This window comes from Thalia democratica, chromosome 7, assembly GCF_965202585.1.
Source record: "Thalia democratica chromosome 7, ktThaDemo2.hap1.1, whole genome shotgun sequence".
NCBI lineage: Eukaryota > Metazoa > Chordata > Thaliacea > Salpida > Salpidae > Thalia > Thalia democratica.
In genome coordinates this window covers 35710930-35725662 of record NC_139171.1, presented here as the reverse complement: position 1 = coordinate 35725662, position 14733 = coordinate 35710930, and the positions used below count along the sequence as shown (strand labels likewise).

General features: G+C 28.0%; 2 protein-coding genes across 2 annotated transcripts; both read right to left on the bottom strand.

Moving 5' to 3' along the window:
- Positions 1-150: 150 nt before the first annotated feature.
- Positions 151-1233, bottom strand: LOC145841317 (trypsin-like). Its single transcript, XM_082948677.1, has 2 exons — positions 982-1233; positions 151-933 (listed from the first exon to the last, which is right to left on the bottom strand). Exons 1-2 carry the CDS (start codon positions 1231-1233, stop codon positions 151-153), a joined length of 1035 nt encoding a protein of 344 aa, XP_082804803.1.
- A 3049-nt stretch (positions 1234-4282) lies between these two features.
- On the bottom strand, positions 4283-13442 carry LOC145841315 (solute carrier organic anion transporter family member 4A1-like). Its single transcript, XM_082948676.1, has 12 exons — positions 13315-13442; positions 12767-12898; positions 12149-12424; positions 11058-11173; positions 9495-9585; positions 9136-9345; positions 8528-8700; positions 6779-6940; positions 5961-6112; positions 5319-5531; positions 4903-5073; positions 4283-4504 (listed from the first exon to the last, which is right to left on the bottom strand). Exons 1-12 carry the CDS (start codon positions 13440-13442, stop codon positions 4283-4285), a joined length of 2046 nt encoding a protein of 681 aa, XP_082804802.1.
- Between the last annotated feature and the right edge of the window lie 1291 nt (positions 13443-14733).

The window sequence follows — 14733 nt, the reverse complement described above, 5'->3', positions numbered from 1 at the left end:
TAAAAAAATCTTCGTTGACTTTTCTTTCATTAACCAAAGTCTTTTATAAATAAAATCTAATAAGTATACATATTTGAAGTCTTAAAACATATCTTAACTTAAATTTGACATAGAGTGCAAAATCTATTATTAAACTACTAACAATAGACTTTATTCAGTTTTTTGTTCTTCTTCTGCTGGCGTTTCACTTTTCACATCATTTTCTACTTTGGCTGAATCACTTTTCAAAGCTTCTTCAGCTTTAACCTCGTCCAAAAGACCTTCCTCCAGCTCCTTCTCGCTTTCAACCGGCCTCTTTCTCACATTCAGCCAGCAGTGCGCTGAAATCGCGGCGAACATGGCTACCACGGCTGCCACGAATACTCCCGTCGCCTGCAAAGTTGTCAGCTCGTTGTCACACCCGCTCTTCATCGTCTCCTGCATCCAGCTCCGGTAAAACGACACTTTGGTGAAGACGACCGGTTTCAGCCCACACCCAAACTCCGTCTCGGCGACGCCCCAGCTGACCAGGCCCTCGACGTGGGTCGCTTTCGCGGAGTTCTGGCACGACAACGGCCCTCCCGAATCGCCGAAGCACGAACCTGCTTCGCTGTCGACGTCCCCGGCGCATATCTGCCCGCCGTGCATGTTTTCTCCTTTTTCAAAAAACAACTTTTCGCATTGTTCGTTTGCTAACCTGTTTACATTTACCCACTGCAAAACAGTGGCTTGAGCCAACGATTCGGTCTTTCCCCAACCTGAAACTGTGCATCTCGAACCAGCTTCTGATTCCTGATTTTCCTCTTCGATTATGTTACTTGCCTGCACAAAATCGTTGAAAGTGAGGTTTCTCGAAAGTTTTATCAACGCGATGTCATTCTCGTAGGGTGGTTTGCCTGTATAATCTTTATGTTGGTGCCACGTTTTAGCTCTTACTGACTGCCTGCTTGAATTCTTATTTTCAGTAGGTTTCAAGTTAATGTCCCCTGCTATCACTTCAACTTTGAAAGAGCGGCCGTTTTTTCGGTGCCCGTCTAGACAATGGGCAGCGGTTAAAATCCACTGTTCGTTTACAATCGTACCGCTGCAATAAGAATTTTTACTGTTAGCAAAAGTTCTTTTCAACAACACCTGGTGTGGAAACTGTTTTGATATGGCATCACTACCTTTTACTACTCTTTCTTCTTGTCCTTTTACATTGCTTAACAAAAAGCTTGCTGAAAAAATTAACCAGCAAGGGTAAAATACTCTCATACTTAGTTGTTTTAGTTATTTTGAATACTCTATCTTTATTTTATAATTTATTTTATAAGCTTTTAATTCAAACGTCACAATGCATCACTCATACAAACCCGTGAAGATGGGATAGTTTTTTATATATTTCTTCAGTAACTGTATACTTTTACTTGAAATACCTGTCGTTCTGTTTGCTTTCAAAGTTTTTAAGACATTTTTGCTTTTTGTTTAATTTTTTTTTGTAATATCTTAAAGTTTATTCTAGCTACATACACTACTTATAGAATAAATGGTTTGAAGCTAGTCTGCCTTTTTTATGTTAGAAATTGGGCAGCTTTGAAGAATTTATTTAAAAAAAAAATTAATAAAACGAAAAATCTCTGAATCTATTGTTTTTGTTTTTTAAAGAATTGAGACAGCTTTCACTATGGTTTTTTTAACCAATTTTATTGTATGTAAGCTACTTATATTTTAGGTTTTTACTATATAACTAAATTTTTCCAAAAAGAAACAGTGTAAATTTAAAAGCCATAAAATTGTTTTTAATTTACTTTATCATGCCAATAAAAACTAACATCCATAGTATAACATTTTTGGTCGTAATATGTTTAAACTCTATAAGCAAAAAAAAAGTAACTATAAAATATCTTAAGGTTTCAAAAAAGGTATGTATTAAAGTTCAACTTGAGACTTTACATCAGCTAAAGTTTGAAGAATACTTTTGGTAGTTGTATTTATTAAGTTTGAGAGATAAAACACTTTTTTAATTTTTATAACTTTAGTTAATTTCTTACAAAAAATGTATAACTTATAAAGTATTAAGCATATAAAAGTAAGCTACGAATAAATATCGTTATAAATGAAACACACTACTTTGGTTATTTTATATTTACATGTTTTACTTTCTTGGTTCTTTCTACCTACACTTTGTTTAATTACTCTTGGGTTGAATTATTGTTGTTTAGTTTATCCAATATTTTAAATCGATTTCGGTTTTAGTTGTCAATACCTATATAATATCATAATTCTTTTAATAAAATATAAATTTAAACTTAAAAAGTAATTTCAAAGTATGTTTTTTATTGAATTATTTTATAAAAAGTTATAAATATAGTGTTATGATTTAAATTTAAACGCTACGTTAGTAAAATGATTGAACTAAAAATTATAAAGTATTGAGTTAGTACAGCAACTTTTAATTTAAGTTTGATACTGTTTCATAGAAAACAATTAAAGTACAAAAAACAAGTGATAAATCATAAATAGAACTTAAACTTACCGATTTATTTTAAATTTTTAATAAAATATTTTTTATTAACTATACTTGCAGAATATTTAATACGTTTACAAAATTTACATTATGAAATTGAAACTTAAAAGTAAGATGGGAGCTTATGAACAAACAACAAACTTGAACTACAATTTATTTTTTTTAACTAAAGTTTACAAGCTAAACTTTTAGAAAAAAAAAATTCTAACTGTATCACTTTCTTTTGTTTTTCTTAAACGGTGATAAAACTTGAAGTTTGATATTTTTGCTTAATATATTTAGCTATAATCGTTACAAAAAAGAATTTAACTAAGTTCTATGTTTTACATTTTACTACAAAGTTTTTTTTTCTAAACTACGATGGTCAGTTGTTATATTGTACATTAATCATTAACCTTTCTATAAAAAATAATATAAATTGCAAAATAAAAATAACTAAGAGCTGGATTAAAAATAATAAATTTATTTTATTTTAAGATATTTCTTACTTTTTAAATGTAAAGTTACTTTTTAGCTGTTTTACTATATCATAAGAGTGAGTAAGTAGTTAGTGAGTAACTGTTATTTTTAAGTTAGTTGATTTTGGTTCTAAACTATGGTAAGTAATTTCAAAACATAGTATTAAATATTTTTTTTTTTCATTTAAGGCTTTTTATACGAAATAATTACAAAAAGACAAGTATTAGAAATTTAGTTTAATAAGATGATGTTGTTAAAATGTTGAAACGACAATTTAACTTTTTATACTTTTAGTAAACAAGTTCCACTGTGTTTATATATAAAAAACAGAGCTTTTTTTATTTGTAGAACTGAAAATTTGATTAATTGCTTTAAACTGGGCTAAAATCAATTGAAAAAAATATTATCAACCTACATACTAATTCACATAAGTAAGAAATATTCTGTTTTGAAAACAGTAAAATTAACTACAGTGATAAAGTTCAAACACAATTATAAAACAATTGAAGTATGCTTAAGTTGAGGTCAAGAGGTTAATTGCCAAACAAGATTTTGTATACCAAACCAACATTTTTTTAAAAATAAAAACGTACTAATTTAACTAGATCAACCATTTCAAACTATTTTCAGAAGCTGAAAACTGAAAAGGTATAATTTGAAAAAATACAGTAAAATACTATAAAAATCTTTGAATTTGAAAAAAAATAGAACTTTGTTATTTAGTAAAATTAAAAATACTAGTGCTGATTCATAAGCATCAGAATAAAAAAGTATCTATCCAAAACTACAAAACTTCTAAAATTTAAGTATAAGTTTAAAACTTAAGCCAATGAATTTTAAGCATTTCAATTTTAAAGCAAACAGTCTATAAACTTTTTTATTTAGTATATTTTTTTTAAACTCTAGTTGGTCAAATTTTATCAAATATATAATACAAGTAAACGGCCGTAAAATATCCAGCTAAAATACACAAAAAACTTCAAGTGTGAACAATTTGAAACACCTTTTAATACTTTTTAAGTTTTGAAAAGAAGTAGTACAACAATATACTCTATAAACAAAATGTTAAAAAAATTTAAAGGCCAATATGTGTTTTTTGTTTTACACCATTTATGTACGGCTTATTTTTCTTTAACAATGGCACTTTTTATTCTAGATACAATCATACACTTTAAATTATTTCAAAATGCTTCTTAGTAGTTTATGACCAATACTCAATTAATTAATTTAAATGCTTTGCTTAAAAAGTTTAAAGATAACATTATGTTTCTCTTGCATTCTTTAATATTATTACGCAGATAAAAAGTGAAAATCTAAAGAAAAATTTGTACTACAAACTTAAAATGATGAAAAGCTTTTTGGACTTTCCAAATAGCTTTCGTTTATTTTTCCTTCATTTGTGTCTTTTGATGTTTTGCATGCGAAAGATGATAAATTTTTAACGTCTTCTTCTGAATTAGTTGACTCCTCTAAAATTGCCACATTTGTTTTGTTGCAGTTCTGTTCGTTCTCCGGTTTGTACAAGAACATAGCGAGCAAGTTAAAAACAAATGACGTTACCTGAATGTTTATAGCGATTTTTAAGATTTAAAAATTTTCTACATTGATTGAGCTGTCATGTAGTTTTGTGCAAAAATACTACTTAGACCGTAAACAGTGTTATTTTAAAGAGTTGATTTTGTTACAATAAAAAGGAATGATATACTCTCTTTTTTTACTTTTTAATTATTCCACTGAAGTAGACTACTACACTTTACTCTTAGCTTTGTGATCTTTCACTATAATAGATAAACTTAAATAAAAATTAAAGTTTTCTCTAATGTTTAAAAAAAAAATGATGTTATAGCAAGCACATCTTAACCAGTATTAAATTACGGTTACTTATTGTATAAAACTATTTTGCAAAAATTAATAGCTAATTTTTAATCAAGCGTGCAAAAATTTCTTTCCTTCAATACCTTTGCAGTGCATCCAAATATAAAAGCGTATTTGGAAAGAACTTTGGCGTCGTTGATGAGACATGCTCCTTTTTCGCCGCAATCGTCCGCTTGGTGGATGCAAGACTCGTCAAATATTTTACCGAAAACAAGGGGGCCCGGAATTGAACCGACCAATCGTATCACAAGCCACTGTAAAGATGAAAAATTTAGAGCTAAACTTTTTCTATCAGTCTTACTTTACTAGTTACTGTTTATTGTTGTGAACCAAGGTTTCTTAAACTCTTTTTTGAAATAGCCCATTTGGTAGAAAACTAAAAAAAACGACCGCCTTCCAAGATAACTTCTCTGCTTTTTATCACTCATTTACCTTTTCACCTCCTTACTAGTTACTGTCCACTTTGGGGGGGGAACCCTGTTATAAAACAAACACAAACTTGAACTCCGGTGGCGAAACTTCGCTGTTTGAAGCCGACGCCGCGCATCGTCGACACTTGTGCTCCGGGGCTGACGTTGAAGAAGGTGGTGAAGATGTAGAAGAAGAGGAGCACGCAGAAGGTGGGAAATTTGTAAGGGGAGCAGTGCTCGCATGCGCCCCTCGTGGCGAAAAGCGATTCGTCTGAGCATTGACAGCTGGTGTATTCATTTTCCTGTGTTAAATTGTTTGAAAATGACAGAAATCTATCAAAAATATTGCTTTGTTCTAAAAATCCTCAATAAGATTATTATTTGATTACCCTTTAACCTTGTGAAAACTTATGTATAAACTGAAAAATAAAGCAACTGATATAATTGCTGAAGCTTATTTTAAATGTTTTATTTGATTTTTGTTTTTCATTAATAAATCAGCTCAGTTTGAGGTTTGAAGTTAGCTTTTTCTATAAAATTCTAATCTTCTTTTTAGTACATATTTTTTTTTTTAATTTATAACTTTTGTTTACTTAACTTTTAACAATCACTCATTTAGATAAATCTTGATAAAAACAAATTTATTTACGCTTAATAACTTAATTACGCTTTTAATCGATGAACTATAATTTTAAAGTTTATAACAAAACAAGTTTTGTAAACTCACTTGCCTTCAACTTAACCGTGCATCCCGCATGGCAGGCAGAAAAGTAAGTCCTTCCGTCCAAACAAACCGGATCGTACTTGTTGTCATGACAGCGACACCCAGTGTTGCAAGCAAATGATAAATTGAATTGTTGCCCTTCTGCGATTCCAACAATTTCTAAAATTCGAAGAGAGAATAACACTTTTTTTTACTAATAAGTTTTAGAATAGTGTTATGACTGTATACAGTTGTTTACTTAAAATGAGCATGCTAACAACAAGTTCGAATTTCGTTAAGTGATTGATAAAACTTATTTGTAAAAAAAAAATTGTTTAACATTCAAATAATATTCAAATAGTAAGCTTTTTTTAACTATTTGTTTTTTTAAGCATATGTATAACTCAGTAAGTAAGTTACTAACTGGTGTAAAACTTATTGTTTATGTCAATTTTGTTTAACACTAAAATATTGAAAAAGAAGTATATATTTTACTTGTTTTGGCTAAAAGTATAAAATTAGAAGCTTAGAAATGAAGCAAAGACAGTTATGTTTCATTATAAAGCTTTTTATATATGACAAATTTATTTAAATTTTAGCAATTTTTTCATTAGAAAAAGTCGTTTTGTCAATAACATAAACCAACAATGAAAGTAATCTTGTGGTGCTAATTTAAAAATAATAAACTGTTGCTGTGATTTTTCTTAAAACATACAACAAATAAATTTTAGTTCATATAATATATATATATATAGCTGTAAATAATTAAATTACAAAATAAGACAGTTTATCACTGCCATTTTACACAGAAAACAAGCAACATCTTTTTACAGTAAGTTAATTAACCATTTGAACTGCAGGTTATTTTGAGGCAGTAAGTGAAACCGACGCAAACCAACGGTGCAATCCAGCACATGTGCATCATCTGTCTGCTGTTTAAATTCAGTTTGGAAATCAAAAAGGCCGAAGTCACCTGGCCCAATATTGCAGCAGATATAACAAGTGCACCTGTTAGGAAAAGTTAATGAATATATAAGAAAAATTTTTAGACTTAACATTTCTTTATCTGTGCACAGCTTTAAATTTTAAGTATACCGTTTTTGCAAATATCCTTAAACAAGTAAAACGTGTTTCTGACATGTTAGCTTATGCTAATAAAATCACTTTATTATAAAAATTGCTTTTTATGAATTTTTTAATGAAATTTTTATTCTTTTTAAATTCAAGATGGCTTAGCTAGAATACATATAATCTTAAGATCTATTAAACACAGTATAAATGTTTACCCTAATTTTAGATAAGTAAATTTATTACACAAAAATTAGATTACCTGTTTAGCCTATTTTGATGTATCAATTTTTTTTAATCATTACTATTTGCTAACTGTTCGCGTAAAGTTAATTAGAATAAAGGATCTAGATTTTTAAATTTTGAAAACATAAGTATGTACATTAAATTCATACAAAACTGTTTGATGATACACTTTGCCTTTTACCCTACCCCACTTTAACCAAATATATAGAAAACTATAGTTTTGCAAAACGGAGGCGTTTAAAATTTTTGAAACGGGGATTAAAAAGGCTACCTAAAAACATTCTTTGTTTTCAGTTAAGCGTGATAATGTGTGGGTATGAGCTAAACCATTTTAAAGTACATACAGAAATAGTTACGTTATTTGCACTATTAAAAAAGTTAAAACTCTTAGGTATGATGGTTTGCTAGTTGACTTTGATTGTAAAATTAGCTTTGCAGCTTTAAAATTCAAAATTTATGTTTTTACGATAGAAGTTTGTTAAAAAAGTCAAGTTTTTGATCGTAAATAAGTGAAGAAAAATACTGTAATTAAACTATAACTATTAATTTAAACTAAAATAAAACTTTTTAACGGCTAATCATCATTAGACTAACTAAAAATCATTTGTTCTTTACTTTCAACTCTGAATTATAGTTTTTGTCATCTTAAATAAACAATCGATAATCTTATCAATGATTTAATATAGTTATGGAAATAGCTAGAAGCTAGACTGTTTCAATTTTGTTATAATAATTGAGAAATTAGTTATACTTATAGATTTAAAACTGTTTTTAGCATACATGTTGAATAACAGTTTAAAGTTTTATAGGTAATTTTCATAAAGTGTTCTAAATTTTTTTGTTTAGGCGAAAATCATACAGTTTTAATTTATTACTTTCTGTTTTCTTAAATTGAAGTAAAAATACTAAAATCAAGTTTTTTATAATCAAAAGTCATGTACTGCAAAACTTCAATCCTTAAAAACTAAGAAATTTGTAAGTTTTTAAATCTTATTCTTGTACAAACATTTGTTTGCAAACTGATTTCTAATGACAAATATCACTTATATGAAAATCATTTATGTATAATCTTAAATATAAAACTTTTAATTATTTTGAACTGTTTTATCTGTTTAAATACATAAATAACTGTTTATGCAGGTTAAATCACAACGAATTTATGGATTAAAATAATCTTACATCCATATAAAAAAAAACTAAATTAAACTATGATATTTTATCATTTTAAAACATTGTATAAACAACTCATGTTGTAAATATTTCACACTAATCCGAACTTACCCCAGTAAAGAGAAGCTGCCGATGGGGAAAACCCGAATATGGCTTGCAGGTATTTGGAACCGAATGTTGAAAACGCGTTTACGACCAAGGTGTCAGCCCCGGCCCCCAGAGAAATGCAAATGAACACTGGGTTTCTAAGCAACACGAGCACGGATATGATGAAGTTTCTCACTCTGAAAATAGTCCAGTTTTTAGTAAAAGTTTCATTTAATTATTGATACTTTAATTTATCGCATAATTTACAATTTATGTGTTAAAGGCAATACTTAGAAAGTTATTTACCAAAATAACCAAAGTGTTGTTAGCAAATGTTTAGAATTGTTAATTGGTAACTTGTGTAACGTTTAAGTACTTTTATGTCGGTTTTATTAAAAGCTAGTGTGCAATTTTTGAAAAAACTATAAAACTTTAATTTTTGTAAAATTTTTAAACTTTTACAATCTAAAAAATTAAATTATAAAAGTAAATAGATAATCAGAGACTAATTATAGTAGTAGCAGCTACTCGTTGAAAACAACAAGCTGCAAGCACAAATTTGTTACTGTAACTTATGTGGTGCTGTTTTCATAAACTGTATAACAAATCATATTTTTAAGAAACAAACAAACGATTTTTCATCTTCATTCATATTTTCCAACTTCAAAGCCAAATCGTTGGAATGCATCTCTTTCGACCTGTTCAGCCGATTCACTTTCCCGGCTTCGGTGTCGCGCGGAAACATGCACGTTGGCATGGAAACCAACATTCCGAGGGTCGCAGCGACCAAAAATCCTAGCCACCACGCCCCGAACTCAACATCTGAACTTTGAAAGTCAGGCCTGATTTTCGTTTAAAAAAAATTCAAACTTGAATATTTATGATTATTTTTACAAACAACTTAACTTAAAAAAAAACAGTATAACGAAAGTTTATAATCAAATAGCGTATACATTGATTGAGTAGCAATTAAAAGTTTTAATTTTCTCACCATTTGTTGATATTAGACGGTAGCTTTAAAACTTGTCCTCCAGCTAGAAAACCGATCGCTGGACCGAGTATAGAAAAAAACATGAAAATACCTGCATTATTAGTTCCAACTGGTTAAATAGAAAACACTTTAAACAAAATACTTTAAAGTGCTGAAGGTAATATAAGTTTAAGAATTCTAAAGTTAATTATCATATTTTAACTTATATCACATAATTGACACTTTCTAAGCAATTTTCTGAAGCCATAAAATGTAACTGCTTCTAAACATTCAAAGGTTTTAAGTATCAAATGATACTATATTTATATTTTTAATATTAAATGAATGCGCAGCTATCAGTTTCAGGTGTCTAGTAAATACTTTTACTTCAAATTTGTTTAAATTTTTTATCCAAATATATGTTTTAAAAAAGCTGACACTTTAAAATTAGCAAAATGAAGATAAACTCTAATGCAAAAATAAAATGCTTGCTGTATTTGTAATAAAAATGTGTTTTCAATAGACTTTTTAAATAAATATGTCGTGTTATTTCGTAATTTACGTTTATTCGAAATTTTTTTGTAAAACAATATTCTAATACAGCATTATGTTACAACTTCATATAAGTAAAGCTGTGCAAAATTTAATAAAGCAAGTTTTGACATGTAAATTAAGGTTTTATAAAGATAAAAATAAGATTAAACTTTAATTTACTCTTATATGAACTTAATTGAAGTTTATCCATTTATTATACGAAATTTGTTAAATGCCTCAAAAGTAAATTTAAATTTTCAACAAAACAAAACTTGTACAATACAACTTATTCATCGTATTAAAAATCTTATAATTGTGACGTTAAGCTGTTATAAGACGAAACTAAAACTAGTCGTGCGGTTTAATAAAATGCAAAATTTTAAATTAATTTGAAGAATCTGAAATTTTGATTCTTATCTGCAAAAAATACAAATTTTTTAAAACTTAATACAGTTTGACGCATGGTTTTAGCTTAAAATCATTAAAACGCTACTAATAATTGTTAAAGTGGCACTTTTTTTAGTTATTTACTTATTTATACTAAAATAAAAGTTTATTTATATTTCTATCGTTGTTATGATAAGATTCAGCAAACTTGTAAAGTAACTTAAATAGTAGAAAAAAAATTATTTATCTCGATTTTTAACGTAACTCTTATTAATCATCACTACAAAAGTAATTCACAATGTTAAAACCAATTAAAGTTCTATAAAAACTAAAGTATCCAAAACAAAAGTATAAAAAAGGTGTTATGTTTTTATATTTATTAGTGTTATTTACCTGTAAGACACTAATATTCAAAACTTCTAGTTTAACAGAAGCCAGTTTAAGATAAATTAGACAGCTTATAACTTTTTGAGCGTGTAAATTTCGTTCGACAATTTTTACTTTTCGCACTTTTCCCTTCATAAATTTTAAAGAAAAACTTAACAAAGTACTGCTAGATAACATGCGATAAAATTTACAAAAGCATAAATTTTGTTTAAGCTGTACAAATCACTCATCGTTTTAAGTTTCAAACTGTTAACAGCAGCAAACACAAGTTCTGACCGTGAAACATTGCGGAGAAGCGCTGCTTGACGTTTTCATCGAAGTATGTAAATGTTAGAGTGTACAGAGGAGTTGCTCCCGCGCCCATGAGTAGAAATGACGCGTAGAAGTAGTACCTGTGGTGAAAAAAAAAGTAAGAAATGTCATTATGGTCAGTGCTAAAGTTTTCCAAGTTTTTAAACTTGTCCATGAAGCTTCACTTAATGCGTTTATTATGGATTCTATTCTAGTGATGCTTTAAACTTGAATTAGTTCTTTTTTAAAATTATCTTTTTTAACAAAAAAATTGTTATAATTTACTGTTTAAGTTTAAAACTCACAAGTTAACAAAATTAAATAGAATGAATTTATATTGTTTTTCGTATGCTAGTATAATATAAAGTCAGACTTTAAATACTTTTATGATGATTCTTTTTTCTTATGAATCTCAGTTAAAACTCGATAAATCTAATCTATTTTCTACAAAAGTAAAAAACATTAACATCCTAAATAAAGTGTTATAATTTAATTATTTATTTAAACAAAAACTACAGTAACCTGCTAGTTGAGTTCTGTTTAGTGAATAAACTAGACTCTGAGTTTAAATTTTTTATGTGAAAACATTTTATGTTTGAAATTTTTATTAACTTAAGACAAATGAAATAAAACCTTTAATAAAATTTCTTGATAAAAGATACAATTTTTACTAAACTAAAATAGACAAAATATTAACACATATAAATTTTCTTTGAATATATTACATACCACATGATTGAGTAAAAGTATGACCACATTTACTATTTAATTTTACTATTTAAACTTTAAGCAATATCAAAACGACTAAATATGTAAAGTAAAATTATGACTAAATAGACTAAACTCAAATCAAAATATCGGGCATAACAGAACACAAATGCTCCGGTTTACTTTTGCGGCGTAACCCAGGGTACTTTAAAATTCTTGAAACTAAACATAATTTTTGATATTTAACAAAAATATAGAATTTATGGTTAAAAAAACTCAAAGGGCAACGTATTGACTACCAATTTTCGTGTTTTAAATATTTAAAACTTTTTGACAAACAAAGATAAATTCAAACTTGCTTGAAATACTTTTGGCTCTCAAATTTCCCGCAGCTGCTGGTAGCGTTCAAGTGCGTGCAAACGTCAGTTTCCACCGAAGAATCGTCTCCTTCTGATGATCTGTCGGGTGAGAAGCTGGGCACGGAAAACACGAGCGCCCCGAAGCTCAGCAGGAACCCGCCGATTCCAATCACCTGCGGCTTGTTTGCGCGTGCACCGAAGTAGGTGACGGGCAGGATCAAAAGGCAGGAGGAAATGTCGTAACACGAGGCTATCAGGGCGGACTCGCTGCTTGATAGGTCGAACCTGGTGTTTGAAGTTTGTGTGATTTTAATCGTTTTATCTAAAAACTAATTGAAGTTACGGTTTTAGTCAGACTTGGTATTTATAACCTAGCATACAAAATGCTCTAGCATAAAAACCTCTGCGGCACCGCACGACCATCGACATCAAACATGCGGTCTAGTGCTTATTGAACGATCGCAAAAATAACACTTCACCTATGATTGATATAGCCGAAATAACTAATACATAAAAACTTAATAAAGTATTTTATGATCAAATACATTTTTTTGACTAGCTTAAAAATAAAAAAAAATGAAGTTTTTTATAATTTTCTGTTTTATTTATAAAATACTTTAAATAAACCTTTTTTCAAGCGTTGATATAACACTGGAAAGATAACCGTTGACAACGAAGCTTTGAATTAAAGCAAGAAGTCCCATACAAACCACTGACCATTTTGGTGTGGAAAATTTTTGCAATGCCAAACAACTGATTCTGTGAAATGAATTTTCGTTTATATACAAATTGTTTGATATAGTTCATAAAATCTACAATAAGTTTAATAGTTTATTTAACAATAAAAGCTTTTTTAAATTTTACTTCAGTTTAGTGTTTTAAACTTTTTTTTTGTCGTAAACGAAATATAGTTAAAGTTTATCTTTAATTTGTACTATAAGTTTTTATCGATAGCCCTTGTAATGATCATAAATTCAGTTACACTTTTACAACTAATTTTTCTTATGTTGTATGTTATAGACAAAGGTAAAACAAAAAAACTACTTCAAAATGAACATTTGCTTTTTTATTTAATAAATTTAAGATTTTTTGAAACATTAGAAAATTGAAGCTTTAAAACAGCCAGCAAAGATATTCGAATGGAACTTCTGGGTAATAAAACTGCAGACGCATACCTTTTTGATTTCGCATAAATTCCTAGCTGAATGCCGCACAAGCCATCAATGTCGTGTGCCGGCAAACCTCGTACACCGTGCATCGAATTGCTGTTCGATGCATCATTCGATTTTTCACAACTTGACATCTTTGTTTATTTATCGCCTATTTGACAAACTTTTGTTTAGTTTAAGCTTTTTATTGTTTGAAGTAATAAAACGTTCGAAAAATAAAAATTGTTATTTTTTTCAAAGTGAGTTGTTGTACAAAATTAATGAGTTCTAACTGAAATAACTTACCTATAATATGTAAAGCAATTCATTTCTAAAGTAAAACATACTTCAGTATATAATTTTTTTTTATTGTTAGCTGTTTTTAGTTATTATATAAATAAGAAATAAAAAATGTGTAGAAAGTTGGAAGTTTAAGATGTACGAAAAAAATTAAGTCCAATAAAAACATTATAAATGCTTTTTACAATAAAAGTATAAAGCCTTAAGTTTTAAATGCCTAAAGAATAAAAATTCTTACTGTTAAACAGATTTTTTTTTGGTTTTCAGTATTTTTTATTTATTACGTTTAAAAAATCAAAACTAAACACATTGCGTAACACAGTTTTGTACGTAATTTTATAGCTTCGGTTTTAGTAGTTTCAAAGTTTTATTTTTTACTTATTTATTAATTATTACTTCGAAAAAACTTTTACTTTTCTTATTTTACATATAATTTTTGAACTTAAAATAATACTTTTTCTTAGTTTAGTAAAAATAAAGGTGCACAACAAGATTTATTTTTTAAATGTACGGCTTTTAGCATTTATAATATCTAACAGCAGTTTACAATCTAAACTTAATTTGCAAGCTTTTAAACAAAATAAGCTTTTTTTTGCCTGGCAATAGCTTGAAAATTTACTATATTTTTCATATCTATTCTATTGTTAAAGATTGTAAAGCTTATTCCACAACCATAATTGCTTTTTTGTTTGAAAGTACTTTTATTGTATTGTTATTTTCTATCAACCAAATTTCATTTTACAAATGCTCTAATTTTAAGCATTTTGACAGGTTCATTTAATACATAATTTTAAACTGTCTACTAATAGACTTAATTATAAATAATATAAAAGTGAAAATAAAACATATGATAGATAAAAAAATTACAATTTTGCTTTAGTCACTAGAGTATTTTACATAATTTATTACCAACTAGGTAGCTTAAAAAATTTATTAAGTAAAACTAAGTTTTAAATAATAATAAAATACAAATATATGCGAAGTTTAAAGATTTGCAAACGAAGAGTTTTTAATAAGAATTTTGAATCTAACTAAGCACAAAAGAAAGTTAAAAAACAAACTTTTGTTTTGAACATTTAGTCTGTTTACTAATTTTACTAACACAAGTCTAACATCATCATTTTGTTTTTACACAAATATACTTCA

What these genes read in the sequence shown, in the direction of transcription:
- LOC145841317 (XM_082948677.1), bottom strand. Translation starts at nt 1,233, where the DNA reads ATGAGAGTATTTTACCCTTGCTGGTTAATTTTTTCAGCAAGCTTTTTG. An exon ending in AAAACGGCCGCTCTTTCAAA is followed by an intron (nt 934 to 981) that starts GTTGAAGTGATA and finishes ACTGAAAATAAG; the next exon opens with AATTCAAGCAGGCAGTCAGT.
- LOC145841315 (XM_082948676.1), bottom strand. Translation starts at nt 13,442, where the DNA reads ATGTCAAGTTGTGAAAAATCGAATGATGCATCGAACAGCAATTCGATG. An exon ending in GGGAAATTTGAGAGCCAAAA is followed by an intron (nt 11,174 to 12,148) that starts GTATTTCAAGCA and finishes TTTTCACCACAG; the next exon opens with GTACTACTTCTACGCGTCAT. An exon ending in AATAACCTGCAGTTCAAATG is followed by an intron (nt 6,113 to 6,778) that starts GTTAATTAACTT and finishes TTCGAATTTTAG; the next exon opens with AAATTGTTGGAATCGCAGAA.